Source organism: Pelophylax lessonae (assembly GCF_965119305.1).
Source record: "Pelophylax lessonae genome assembly, chromosome: 1".
Classification (NCBI taxonomy): domain Eukaryota; kingdom Metazoa; phylum Chordata; class Amphibia; order Anura; family Ranidae; genus Pelophylax; species Pelophylax lessonae.
Window position 1 is genome coordinate 859,295,094 of NC_138768.1, and position 14,497 is coordinate 859,309,590.

The 14,497-nt window shown below is 46.4% G+C and overlaps 1 protein-coding gene across 1 annotated transcript in view; it reads left to right on the top strand.

Annotated features, from left to right (window-relative positions):
* CCT7 (chaperonin containing TCP1 subunit 7) overlaps nt 1–7,493 on the top strand; it is a 40,330-nt gene extending 32,837 nt beyond the window's left edge. Inside the window, exons 8-12 of the mRNA XM_082243858.1 lie at nt 1,906–2,094; nt 4,457–4,554; nt 4,679–4,811; nt 4,946–5,152; nt 7,190–7,493. Coding sequence (XP_082099984.1) covers nt 1,906–2,094; nt 4,457–4,554; nt 4,679–4,811; nt 4,946–5,152; nt 7,190–7,411 — 849 coding nt within the window. The 3' untranslated portion in view covers nt 7,412–7,493. The remainder of the gene's footprint in view (nt 1–1,905; nt 2,095–4,456; nt 4,555–4,678; nt 4,812–4,945; nt 5,153–7,189) is intronic.
* The last annotated feature ends 7,004 nt before the right edge of the window (nt 7,494–14,497 follow it).

Genomic DNA, 14,497 nt, shown 5'->3' on the forward strand with positions numbered 1-14,497 from the left:
CGGCTTCTGGACATGCCCAGAAGCTGTGGAGGGATGACGCGCCCGCACCGGAAGTGACGAGCGGGGCCGGTGCAGGGCATTCTGGGAGAAGAGGACGCACTGGCATCAGCTGCCAACATCCGAGATGGCAGCGCTGGAGAAGAAATTTTCAAGGTAAGTATTTCTTCTTGCAGGTAAGTGCGACCCGGGACAGATCAGAGGCTATCCATTGTGGAATGTACTAGCCCTGACTGTCCCCCGGTTATTTGTAGCTAAATTTCACCCCCGAGGCCGGAACTCCGCTTTAAATTATAATTGTAGGTGGGGGGTATAGTTGCTCCATGGCTTCTTATTTCACAAGAACTCCAGCAGCAGATCTTTGCTATGGTTCCTGGATCTGTTATTGCCTACTGACTTGGAGCTTCACTCCAGTATAAGGAAAAATCTGGGACTACTAATGGCTACTGCAACTGCACAGGCTGGGGAAATGATGAGCTCATTAGCGGAGACGTAAATATTCTATTGGGTAGTTCAACTCCAAAAGGCTGAACTGCAGGAAGAAATTTTTTATTGGTTTTATAAAAGTTAGTCCCTACCATTTAACATCTATGGTGTTCTTATTTTTTTTTGCATTCAAAGCAGCAACTACTGATCAATCATCTATTGAATGCAGAATTTTCAGGGCTCTGTGTCCCTAACATCCTGTGTGTAAGACCAGTGCCGATTGTGCCTGCAATGTAGGGATAGACCGATCTGTTTTTTTCAGGGCCGATACCGATATTTTGGTCACAACGTATCGGTATCGGCCGATATTTTGCACATTTAAAGTTTTGAAAAATAAAGACAATTTTTGACACAAATCTGGTTCTGAACATGTTCATTTTTGTTTAATGCTTAATGGCTGGCTGTCTGGCTCCCTGTGGTGGGTGTCTGGCTCCCTGTGGTGGGTGTCTGGCTCCCTGTGGTGGGTGTCTGGCTCCCTGTGGTGGGTGGCTTGCTGGCTCCCTGTGGTGGGTGGCTTGCTGGCACCCTGTGGTGGGTGGCTTGCTGGCACCCTGTGGTGGGTGGCTTGCTGGCACCCTGTGGTGGGTGGCTTGCTGGCACCCTGTGGTGGGTGGCTTGCTGGCACCCTGTTGGTGGGTGGGTGGGTGGCTTGCTGGCACCCTGTTGTTGGGTGGGTGGGTGGCTGGCTGGCACCCTGTGGTGGGTGGGTGGCTGGCTGGCACCCTGTGGTGGGTGGGTGGCTGGCTGGCACCCTGTAGTGGCTGGCTGGCACCCTGTGGTGGCTGGCTGGCTGGTACAGGGCCTGTGGATGTGGGTGGCTGGCTGGCACCGGGCTGCTGTGGGTGGGTGTATGGCTGTGAAACTAGTCCCGACTCCAGATGAGGCTGTCCAAGGCGACAGAGGCGGCCTAAGAAGGCAGAATGACGTCACAAAAATATCGGCAAGATCAGTCAGTTTCGGGGCCAATACCGATATATCGGGGAAAGTGCATATCGGCCTTGCTGATAATCGGTCTATCCCTACTGCAATTCTTGCCCAGGAGACTCCTGGTCTCTCCGGTGCACCATGACATCATACCTTGACTGACGGGCTAGAAGACTCTTGGTCTGTCATACATATTTATGCCTGCTGGAATTGCATGTAAATGCACTAATTCCTATTGTATGGTGGGAATAATAGTTTAATATAGTGATGTCAGCATGTCCTCAATCCTTCTTCATGGTGCCTTGGCATAGATTTCTCCCTCCTAAAGTGATGATGTGATGTTCGAATGGTTTAAAAAAAAAAAAAAAAAGAATGAAAGTGTTTTTGTTTCGTGAGGAAAAGGAATTGCAGTAGTGGGTAAATGTAGAATGTATCCCAGGGTTCAGCTTGAAATGCGTATTCATGGCCTCCTGACATTTTTCTCTTTTATTGTCCCAGGACTATCAGGCTATTGTAGATGCCGAGTGGAACATCCTGTATGATAAACTGGACAAGATCCACAAGTCCGGAGCCAAGGTTGTTCTTTCTAAACTGCCTATTGGGGATGTTGCCACACAGTACTTTGCCGACCGAGACCTGTTCTGTGCCGGCCGGGTTCCAGAAGAGGATCTCAGGAGGACCATGATGGTAGGAAATCTTTAAACTCATTCAGTTCTCACAGTTCTAGATTCACTCGTCTTGCCAACTCTTACTAACCGTGCATTGTGTTTGCTACCCCGGCAATTGCCACTGACTCTTAAACTACATTCTTTTTTTTTTTCCCTTTTGCACCTGGAAATGAATAATTTAATGGCTGTGCACACACTAGAGCTGAGAGCATGGTGACAAACAAGGTCATCTTACAATTCATAGCCTCTGAAGAGTGCCAGTCAGCCTAGAGTGTTTGGGGGCACAAAGTCTTCTGCACCCTTATGAGGAGTTTCTAGACCAGGCTTTCCCAACCTTGTTACCCTTGAAATAATTTTAGGATCTCTGAAATGTTCTCTACTACATACAAATTAGAAAAGATGGGGCTTTACGGGCCAATGGGAAGAGGAGGATCATATACAACACGGAATTGTTTAAAATATAACTTTATTGTACAATACATAGGAATGGTTACCCATGTCTGACATAACTAAAATCAACAAACCTCGCAATGTAGAAATACTTCCCAACAGGGGAGTGCCGATAACTTTAATATCAGGAGATGACGTTAGGGTCTCAGATGGAGCACGGTCTAAGGGTCCCCAGCAAGCCGACGCGTTTTGCAAAAGTCTTCCTCAGGGCCAGAGAGACCAGAACAGACCGATATTTCCGATGCGACTCACATAATGGCAGGCAAGGCAGATAAAAAAAGGCGCCGGACCTTCAGAGCGCATGCGCTGCACTCGTCAGCGGCTGCATGCAGTGGTAATATCTCCTAAACCGTGCAGGTTTGAGATATTAATTGTACCTACAGGTAAGCCTTATTATAGGCCTTATTATAGGCTTACCTGTAGTTAACCACTTGCCGACCGCCGCACGACTATCTACGTTGGCGGTCAGCCCCTCACAGGCAAAGGGACGTAGGGCTACGTCACTAGCTTGTGAGGGTCTAGGGAGCGCGCGCCGCCGGCCACTCTGCGATCGGCGGGGGAGAGGGAGAAAGTCAGGCAGCTTGTGTAAACAAGCTGCCTGTCATTCTCCTCTCTGTATGAGAGATGATCACATGGATCTACTATGTAGATCCGTTGATCACTCTGCATACAGTTGAAGCCACAGCCAATCACAGTTAGAATCACGCCCCTAGGGACACACACAGCCCCTCCCTCTCAAATAAAGTTAACCCCTTCACTACCAGTGTATTTTTACAGTAACAGTGCATATATATATATATATATATATATATATATAGCACTGATTACTGTAGAAATGTCACCGGTAACCCCAAAAGTGTCAAAAATGTCAGTCAAGGGTCCGATCTGTCCGCTGCAATGTCGCAGTACCGCAAAAAAAATCGCAGATCGCCGCCATTCCACGTTAAAAAAAAAACAACAAAAATGACAAAAATCTTTCCCTTTGTTAGTAAACGCAATAACTTTTGCGCAAACCAATCAAAATACGCTTTTTGCGATTTTTTTTTTTCTTTTTTTTTTTTTTTTTTTACCAAACATAGATAGCATAAAACAAATTGGCCGAAAATATTAAAAAAATTAGATTTTTACATTTTTTTTGGGGGGGGAATTTCATATAAAAAAAAGGGAAAAATATTGCTATTTTTGCAAAATTTACGCTCTTTTTTTGTTTATAGTGCGTGATCAAAAAATCGCACAGGTGATCAAATACCGCCAAAAGAAAGCTCTGTTTGTGGGAAAAAAGGACGCCAAATTCGTTTCGGTACAGCGTCGCACGACCGCGCAATTGTCCGTTAAAGTCACGCAGTGCCGAATCGCAAAATACCCTCTGGTCGTTTAGCAGCCAAATCCTCCGGGGCTTAAGTGGTTAAAAATCAAAAAAAGCGGTATACTATGCGAGATCTGACTGCAGCCTTGGGATCTGAAAGTGAAGCCCACTCCTGCAACAGATAGCTTTTCAGAACATGGTTTAACATACACTAGACCATATCATTTGCATTAACCTTTTATGAAGGTGTACCTGTACACACAGTGCAAGCCAACAGCAGAATCTTTTAGTGCCCCCGGGGGTGCGCTGAAGCCTGGCTCTGCTTCTTATAAAAATGAGTCGCTCTTTCCGCCCTGCAGTGTAATGGCAGGAACCGGAACTCAAAACGCAGCACTGGGCTGCATATCGATCTATGCGGAAGTCAATTCGCAAGAGCTGCAGGGGAAAAAGCAAATCCACCGCTGGGCAGATATAAGTTTGGTGCAACAGTTTTAGAACCCTACGGTTCTGTGGAACCCCAGTCTAAAAAGTTGTGTATACTTTGTGTGTTTTTGTTTAATGTGCTGACTTGGAATCATTGCCTACCCTTCCATATGTGTCTAATTGTGCCCCCTGTTATTCCCAGGCCTGCGGAGGATCTATCCAGACCAGTGTCGGTGCTCTGACCGATGATGTACTTGGTCATTGTGCACTGTTTGAGGAGGCCCAGGTGGGAGGAGAAAGGTGAGAGCGGTGGTCATGTACCCACTATAAGTCCTGACTATTACCAGTTCTGATTTTCCCAGACTGGTTGGGGTCAGCTGGTGTATCCGTATAATAGGCTGACACAGGTTCTGTTCATCTGCAGATATAACTTCTTCACTGGCTGCCCCAAAGCCAGGACCTGCACCATCATCCTGAGAGGAGGAGCCGAGCAATTCATGGAGGAGACGGAGCGATCTCTGCATGACGCCATCATGATTGTACGCAGAGCTATCAAGGTATTTATCTGAGGTTTCTTCCAGCCATGTGTAGAAATGTATGTTTGTGTTCCCAGAATCCTTTGCAGTTGATCTTAAAAGGGTTATTGTGCTGTTTTTATTGGCTGTAACCTCCATAATTTTTCCTGTTCTAGAATGATTCTGTTGTTGCTGGTGGTGGAGCCATTGAGATGGAGCTGTCCAAATACTTGCGCGATTTCTCCAGGACAATCCCCGGCAAGCAGCAGCTTCTCATCGGTTCTTATGCCAAAGCCCTTGAGATTATTCCTCGCCAACTCTGTGATAATGCTGGATTTGATGCCACCAACATCCTGAACAAACTGAGAGCCAAGCATGCCCAGGTGTGTACAGCGTCCTATTACTGGCCACACTGATGTCACTTGATTTTTCTGTCTCTAGATTTATATCCAGTAGAAGAGTATGCCAGGTTGATGCATATACTTGGTCCCTCAGCATTCCTAGATGTTGGATGCACAGATAGAGGGTGCAGCTGTCAGCAAACGGATGTTAGAATACAATGGTGCATCAGAATCATGCAGCCTGAGGATCTTCATACTTACTATAGCCAGGGTAGCATCAGGTTAAAGTCTAGGAGTGTGTGTTCTTTTATGTCCTGGACTTCTGTTTTTCCCTAAAGTTCACCATTTTAGTGCACCACTCTGACTTTGCTACTTAAAGCGGAGTTTCGGCCTCAAAATCGATAAAATCGATTTTGGGCCATCTGCTTGCCAAGGGGAACCTGAAAAAGAAATGGATACTGGCGATTTTTTTTTTTTTTTGGTCACTTACCTTATTATAGAAGAAAATATACTCACCTTCCTTCCACTTCCTCCCTCTGCGGCTGCGCCGTCACTTCCGGTTTGCGATGATTCCTGGGAGCTGAACATCATCGCTCCCAGGAATCAATGCGCCTGCACCGGCCCCGCTTGTTACTTCCGGTGCAAGCGCAGAATTCCCTGCTAAACAGCTTCTGGGCATGCCCAGAAGCTGTGCAGGGATGCCGTGCCTGCACCGGAAGTGACGAGCGGGGCCGGTGCAGGCGCATTGTGGGACTCCGACGTCACGAAGAGGGACGCTGCGGCTTCAGATGCCCACACCTGAGATGGCAGCGCTGGAGAAAAATTTTTCAAGGTAAGTATTTCTTCTTACAGGTAAGTGCGACCCGGGACAGTTCAGAGGCTATCCATTATGGAATGTACTAGCCCTGACTGTCCCGGGAGTATTTTTAGCTCAAATTGACCCCCGAGGCCGGAACTCCGCTTTAAAGATGAACTTCAGGAATTCAGCCAATTTGTAAAATGTGGCACAGTACTATGGGTTAAGTCCAGGAAGGTACATGCCACCTCCTGGTTTTATCGCTTTAATTTATGATTGACGTTTTTATTGAACACTGGGAGCACAGCTATCACTATACTTCCAACACGCACATGCTGAACTTTCTAGTCTCCACTCCTGCAGCTGCAGAGTTGCACGCAGCAATGTGCCTAGCCCATGATTTTTGCTGCGCAGTCACAGAGTGCTTTTGTATTTTGTCAACCCATTCACAAAATACAAAGCCTTCTGGAAATAAACCGTGGAGGAAGAAGCGAGGAGAGCTGCTGCTGTATGAGAAGACATTGTATCTCCTGTTAGAGCGCCATGGGGTTTAGTTATAGCTGTACCCCCAGTGCTCCCATAAACTGTCAGTTGTAAATGACTGAGCTAAGTCAAGGAGCTGGCATGCACCTCGTTGGACTTAATTCATAAGCTAGGACATTTTTTTTTTTTTTTTTTACAAAGCAGCTGATTTCCTAGAGCTTTAAAGGGGAACTTTAGTCAGAAAATGAAGTCCTGCTAGATCACTTCAGGCTGGCCCCTTTTTCAGTTATAGTTGTTAGTGAGCGACCGATATTGGTTTTTCGATGCCGTTACCGATATTTTGGTCAATGCATATCGGTATCGGCTGATATGGGCCGATATTTTCGTACACTTAAAAAACCTTTTTTTTTTTCTTTGACAGATACACTTGTGGAGGGATCTGGGGTGCTAAAAGACCCCAAACCCCTCCTCTGCACTTAAAAGCATTCAAGACGCCAAGTTTGGCTATTTTGAATGCTGTCATTTTTTTAATCTGGTGCCGAGTACCCGGAAGAGATGTCTGGGTTTTTGCATGGAGACCCGATCAGAGCCGAATGCGGCTTTGATTGGGTCTTCAGCGGCCATGCAGACTGGTTGCCTGGGTCTCCCGGTGGGATGGAAGACCCGGGCATCTGGTAGTGTTGCGTGGACAGTTTTTTCATTCACATGGTTTGATAAATGAGGCTTTCTGTCTTCTTTTTGTTTTTTTTTTCATTCTTTGCCCCATCTATCCTCTGACTGTGTTCTGGACATGATTTCAGGGTGGGATGTGGTACGGCGTGGATGTGAATAATGAAGATATAGCTGACAACTTTGAAGCCTGCGTTTGGGAGCCGGCCATCGTGAGAATTAACGCTCTGACCGCAGCCTCAGAAGCCGCCTGTCTCATTCTGTCTGTAGATGAAACTATCAAGAACCCGCGCTCCAGCGCAGATGCAGGTCCGGGAGCCGGCCGTGGCAGAGGAAGGCCACACCAGCACTAAAAACCTTGAAGGCCACAATGTGGAAGTGTTTCTTGTCTTCTGATGAGGAACTGTAGGTGTGCGATCGCTGTCTGGGGAGGACCCGCAGCATTTCATCTGTCCACTACGATGGCAGAACTTGGTTTGAGAACCTTGCCAATTGGCGATAACAGCGTTTGTACTCCCCGCAGAACAAAGGGACTTGTGATGGAAGGACTGTATCCCATAGTGGTATCTTATTGTCCTGGAAAAAGAAAATATGGTTGCTCTTAACAGTATCTGCTTTTTTTTCTTTTTCCTTCAGTTTCCATCACAAGGCCCATTGTGTCTCCTCATCCCTTCACAATGCTCCGTAACTTTCCTGTTTTGTTACTGTATTTATTTTCTCTGAACAAAATGCAACAACGATTAAATGCACTTCACCAAATGAACGCAGACTTTATCATTTTTTTTTATATTGGGAAAAGCCTAAGTTTGAATGCCCATCTTCCTAAATACCTGGAGCAACTAATGTGCGCAGTTTGTCCTGAAGGGCACTTGGGCTTTGCCCAACCAGGACAAATCCAATTTCTCTTACGTCCTCCGACAGTCGCCGCCCACTCATACAGTCTTCACCAATGGGGTATTGACTTCCTCTCCTTAGGAGTAGCTAGGCAAAAGACTTGTTAAAACAAAAGCATTTCCATAGACACACCCATGGGGGCTGTCCCACTGGTCCAATACATCTCCTGCTATCAGCCATCCAAACTCAGTTTGTCTTCTGCCTAGTTCAGGAGTAGTCAAGCTTCCCTGTGCTGGGGCTACTGTCGGAGGACGTAAGAGAAAACAGAATTTCCTAAAAAAAAGTTCCAGGTGCTTAGCTGTGTCTGGTTTCAACATTTCAGAAGCACCGATGTGGAACAAGCACTTCACAAGTGAAAAACTGAATTTTTGTAAAATCTTACCGTAAAATTCCTTTCTCTGAGTCCTCCGACAGTCGCCGCCCCCGCCCCTCTTTTGGGGTTCTTATACATTTCACTGCTTTGATACCAAACTGAGTTGGGATGGCTATTGCAGGAGGGGTATTGGACCAGTGGGACAGCCCCCATGGGTGGGTCTATGGAAATGCTTTTGCTTTAACAAGTCTTTTGCCTAGCTACTCCTAAGGAGAGGAAGTCAATACCCCATTGGTGAAAACTGTATGAAGAGGCGGCGACTGTCGGAGGACTCAGAGAAAGGAATTTTACGGTAAGATTTTACAAAAATTCAGTTTTTCACTTGTGAAGTGCTTGTTCCACATCGGTGCTTCTGAAATGTTGAAACCAGACACAGCTAAGCACCTGGAACTTTTTTAGGAGCTCAGAATTTTAAAGTCTCCACGTTTCTATTGTTGCAACTGTATCTAAAAAAATTTTAGTCACTGATTTGACAAGTATTCAGGTAAAGTGGTGTGTCACTGCTGTCAAGAGGCCAGGCAATTGCCATTTTTACCTTTTTCATCCGCTTCTAAGCTCCTATTATATGACAAGACTATGGACCCAGGAATTTAGAAATTCTAGTTGCTAGTGCCCTAGGAGATTGAACATTGTGTCCCCAGCTCTGCTGAATAAAGTCTGTTTTTGCTGACCTTCTATTTTACAGATATATTTTTTTCCTTTATCCTTCCTTAGCGGTATTCCCGAGTGTGGCTCGGGGTTAATTTTCAGCACCAAAAGCGGTAACTCTGAGATACACTCGGGATTACCCCAGAATCACACTTGCCTTCCCTGCGATCCCCCGCCGTCCTGCAGCCATCCTCCCCGTTGTCCTCACACTCTCTCCCCGCTCTGTGCTCGGCCAATGCCGCCACCTGTCTTCTGGTTCCCTTCCCTGCGAGCATTGCGACGCGGGGGGGTGGAACCGGTGGCAAATTCAAAAGTGTAAATACACCAAATGAGATGATAGAAAGCTGTTTCGCTGTCTCCATTTTCCAGTTCGTCTAAATGTGCTTTAGCGCAAAAAAAGGACGCTTTTTGGATACCATGGTCGTTCTCTATTTTCCAGGCACAAAGAACTGGAAAAGCACAGGCAGGCCGACACCTGTCTTTCGGTTCCCTTCCCTGCGAGCGTTGTGAAGCAGGGGGGTGGAACCGGCGGCAAATTCAAAAGTGTAAATAACACCAAATGAGATGATGATACAAAGCTGTGATCCTAACGATTACACTGTATCATCCCATTTCACCTGTGAAATGCTATCATTTTTTTGAATCTGGCGCCGAGTACCCGGAAGTGATCGGGTCTTTGGCGGCTGTGCAGGCTGGTTGCCCGGGTTTCCCGGTGGGATGGAAGACCCGGGTGAGCCGTGGGGGAGGGGGGCGGGCTTCCCCTCCCGCTCCTTGTAATGACAGTCGAGCAGCTTCTCAGCCGCTTCGGTTGTCATTACAAGACAGCCGACCGTCGGCTATGAACGCCGGTACCGGGGCGATGCCTCTAGCTGCAGGCATCACTCCGGTACAGCACTTTCCGAAATATCGTGCAGATATGAATAAATAAAGTGCAGATCGGCCTCTGATATATTGGCTTTGCCGATAATCGGTCGATCCCTAGTTCTGAGTAATTTTCTAGCAAAAAAAAGATGTGGGCATTTTCCAAGAGCACAAGGACAAGGTTTGGGCAAAGTTAGTAGATCCAGGGGAATACTGCCTTTGGGCAGTACCTCCTGGTTTTGCTGATGGCTTTGAGTTTCTAGGTCAATTCCTTGGCGGATGCCATGTGGGAGCTTTCCTGGTTGGGCAGTGTGGCCATCCATACAAGAAGGATCCTTCGGGTCAAGTGCTAGTCGTCTGAACTTCTCTGCAAGAAGCAATTTTAGGAGGCGGCCATTTAAGGACAAATGTTTTGGACCTGGCTTTGGATGTCTTCCTTCAGAAAGGTTATAATGGGTAGACGCAGGCTTTACCACTGAAGAAGGCAGCATAAACCGTTTGAAACCAGTGCCGCCTTCAGACCCCAAGAAGCATTCTTTTCATTAAAGTGTTACTAAACCCACAATAGTAAAATTTGTGTGTATATGAAGTAAAGCATGCTTATTATACTCACTGTGGAACCTAATGGGTTAATCCTCCGCATTTTGTAAAAAGGCTGTTTGATCCTGTCTTCTCTGATCCTCCCCTTCATCCACAGTCTCCAATTCATCTCCTGATAATACAGAGCCCGAAGAGGCACTCTGCACATGCTCAGTTTGGTGTGTATTGCTAGAGAGGGTGGGTGTGTTTGTTTTTTGTTTTTTTTTTTTTTGTTTTTTTTTGGGAGGGTGCATGTGATCGACACAGGGCCAATACACACTGCCCGCACATAGGGTCAGGGGTACACAAGAAAAGATAGCCAAACACTCCCAGCACTCAGTAGTCCTCATCAGAGGTATGGCCGAACCAGTTTCACATCACATACACGGTCCAATGCCCAGTGGTTGCAGCCCTCTTCAGATAGGGGTATCCAGTGTGGAACTAAAAAAACAAAAAAGGGAAGGTGCAAACCCCTGGTGCATTGCCCGAGTAAAAAAAGATGTTTAATAAAATAAAAAGCAACCAATAAAATGCATAATCACAAAAGTAGAGTGGTACAGCATATACATAGGATACCATGAGGTAGAAAATACAAGTGGTTCCAACCTCACATAAGCACGCTGACTCATTTCGGGGGCGCACCCCCTCTGAAGCCGGGGGTGCGCCCCCCAAAACATGTCGGCGTGCTTATGTGAGGTTGGAAGCACTTGTATTTTCTACCTCATGGTTATCCTTTCATGTATACGATGCATCACTGTAGTTTTGTGAAGCTAAGGTTCCTACAGTCCCATGATTTGCACAAGTCTTTTTACCAAGACAAAGGCTGGCCATACACTTTTCTTATTCAATTTCCTTTAGATTTACCTTTAAACTATGTAGTGCAAGGGCCTGCCTGACTGCATACAAATTGAAAGTATTTAGGTTTGACCCTATATTACATGGTTTTGGTAAATCTAAAGGAAAGTTGAACAAGAAAATTGTATAGTGTATGGCCAGCCTAAGTCAGCTCTGGAATGGTGGCTCTCCATGCAGTTGCTGCAAGCTGGAAAATTGCTCCTTCCCATCTCTTGGCAGCCTCTGATGGCAGTCTGCTGGAACAGTTTGTTCTAGAGAACCTCTCAGTTTGAGGAATGAGGCTGCCTAGAGCAAAAGTTGTCAATCAACATCCTGGAGCTGGGGGTCACCCAGTCACAGTGCAGTTGGAGAATGTCACAGCTTTGGCATATGTCAACCATCAAGAAGGAGGAAGAGGTCATGCCACTCAGGAAGAAGCAGATCTGAACTTGTCCTGGGCAGAACTTCATGCTCTGGCTCTCTCTATGCCCATTAGGTGTTTTTTGTTTGTTCCCCTCTCCTCAATTTAGTTACCTTTTTACACTGGTTTTTGGACAGTCATGTGATGTCCTGGATCGACAGATTCTGTTCGGCCGAAAGTGCGCTGTCGGCTGTCGGAAGCATCATACTAACAAGCCTACAATCGGCCGAATCTTTACGGCCGACAATCGGTACGTGTGTACGGGCCTTTAGTGGAGGGGAGGGGGGGGGGTGGCTTTGGATGGACTGTGACCAGTCAGAGTAGAAAATAGTATCCGTGGAAAGAATAGTGCCCTATCCTTGGTTTCAGTGGAAGAAATAGTGCCTCATCGTTGGTGTCAGTGGGAGGAATAGTGTCCCAAAGGGCTGCAGTTTGGAACGCTGTAGTGTAGGAAAGGTCTGTGGACACCTAACAGGCCTATATGAGTTTATAAAGATGGGATTCCCTTCCCCCTTTGTGGCTAAAACAGTCCCCCACTTTTCTTGGAAGGCTTTCCTTAAGATTTTGGAGAGTGTCTGTGGGAATTTGTGGTTGTTTAGCCAAAAGGAAATCTTTCACGTTGGGTATCGATGTTGAGTAAGAAGATCTGGCTTGTAAGCAACGTTTCCATTCGTCCCAAAGGTGTTCAATAGAGTTTGGGTCAGGGCTTTGTGTAGGCCACTTAAAGTGGTTGTAAACCCTCATGTACACCCAGTGAAGTGACTGGCCTCAGGTGATACACAGATGAAACAAATTGTCCTACATAAGTTGTGTCTGTTTATCTGCAGCCTTCTCTACATATCTTCAAAGTACAGATCTTATAAGCTTGTCTGAGCTGTCAGAAGAAAAGGGTGGCGAGCTGAGCTCAGTCAGGAGAGCTCTGAGAGCTGATTGGAGGGAAGCGACACATCCCACCCCCCCCCCCCCCCCCCTCCACACAACTCACAGGAACCAAGTTGAGGCAGTCAATCAGCTGGCGATTTTCTCCCGTCACCTTATTTTTATTTTGTTTCTCTAGGTGTCAGAAAAACTTGTAGGGATTCATGCTGATAGTAGAGGAACGGGACAGCAGCTCGAAATTTCTTTTAGGGTCCTTTCACACAGTCCGCTCCATCGGCGGACTCAGTTTATCTCAGCGGGGGGGGGGGGGTCGATCTGCCGATCCCCCGCTGAGCAGGAGGATGACAGCTGTGTCTCCGAGCTGTGTGCAGAGATACAGCTGTCCGTTCTCATCTGATCCGATCCGCCAGACGGATGGAAAATAGGGTTTCCACCCGTCTGGTTTTGACGGATTGGAGGTCAGCGGACATTTCTCCGCTGACATCCGATGCCCCATAGAGAAACATGGGGCATTCGTTCAGATCCGCCTGAAAAATGGACAGGAGGATCTGAACGGACCGCCTGTGTGAAAGGGGCCTTAGTGCTATAGAGGTATACGTTTTGTCCATATTTCATGTCTGAGGTTTACAACCCCTTTAATTTCCTTTGCATCAAACCATGTCTTTATGGACATAGTTTTGTGCACAGGTGCAACAATCATGCTGGAATGCTAAAGGGGCTTTACTTTTTCCCTGATAAACTGTTGTCATAAGGCTGGAGGGGCACGATTGTTTAAAGCTGACCATACAGGTGCATCTAAAAAAATTAGAATATCCTAAAAAGTTAATTTATTTCAGTAATTCAATTCAAAAAGTGAAACTCCTATATTATATAGATTAATTACACACAGATTAATATGTTTCATGCATTTCTTTCTTTTAATTTTGATTATTATGGCTTACAGCTAGTGCAAACCCAAAATTCAGTATCTCAGAAAACTAGATTGTGAAAAAATTTCAATATTGTAGACTCATGTTGTCCCACTCTAATCAGCTAATTTTAACTCCAAACACCTGTAAAGGTTTCCTGAGCCTTTAAATGGTCTCTGTCTGGTTCAGTAGGTTACACAATCATGGGGAAAACTGCTGACTTGACAGTTGTCCAGAAAATAGTCATTGACACCCTCCACAAGGAGGGTAAGTCACAAAAGGTCATTGCTAAAGAATCTGGCTGTTCACAGAGTGCTGTATCCAAGCATAATAATGGAAGGAAAATGGATGGTAGAAAAAGGTGCACAAGCACCAGGTATAACCGCAGCCTTGCGAGTATTGTGAAGCAAAGGCCATTGAAGAATTTGTGGGAGGTTCACAAGGAGTGGACTACGCCTGGTGTCAGTGGTTCAAGAGCCACCACACGCAGACGTATCCAAGACATGGGCTGCAACTCACAGAAGCATCTTACCTGGGCTAAGGAGTAAAAGGACTGGACTGTTGCTCAGTGGACCAAAGTCCTCTTTTTGGATGAAAGTAGATGTTGCTTTTCATTTGGAAATCAAGGTCCCAGAGGAAGAGTGGAGAGGCACAGAATCCAAGTTGCATGAGGTCCAGTGTGAAGTTTCCACAGTCAGTGATGATTTGGGGAGCCGTGTCATCTGCTGGTTTTGGTCCACTGTGTTTTATCAACTCCAAAGTCAACGCAGCCCTCTACCAGGAGATTCTAGAGAACTTCATGCTTCCCTTTCCTGACTGGGATTATGGAGATTTAGGGTGTTTTCACACTTGGTGCGATTGCCTGGTCCGAACTCGAGTTCGATTGCTCCCCCCTGCCCCCGATGGACTGTGTTCACATTTTATTTTTGTATCTGAACCGCGTCACGCTTGTGTCATCAAGCTGCAGCCGGCGCGTACTCATGTTGCTTGGCAACCGCTGTAAACGAGAAGGTGCCAAAATGGATAGAATTACTCGCTTTGG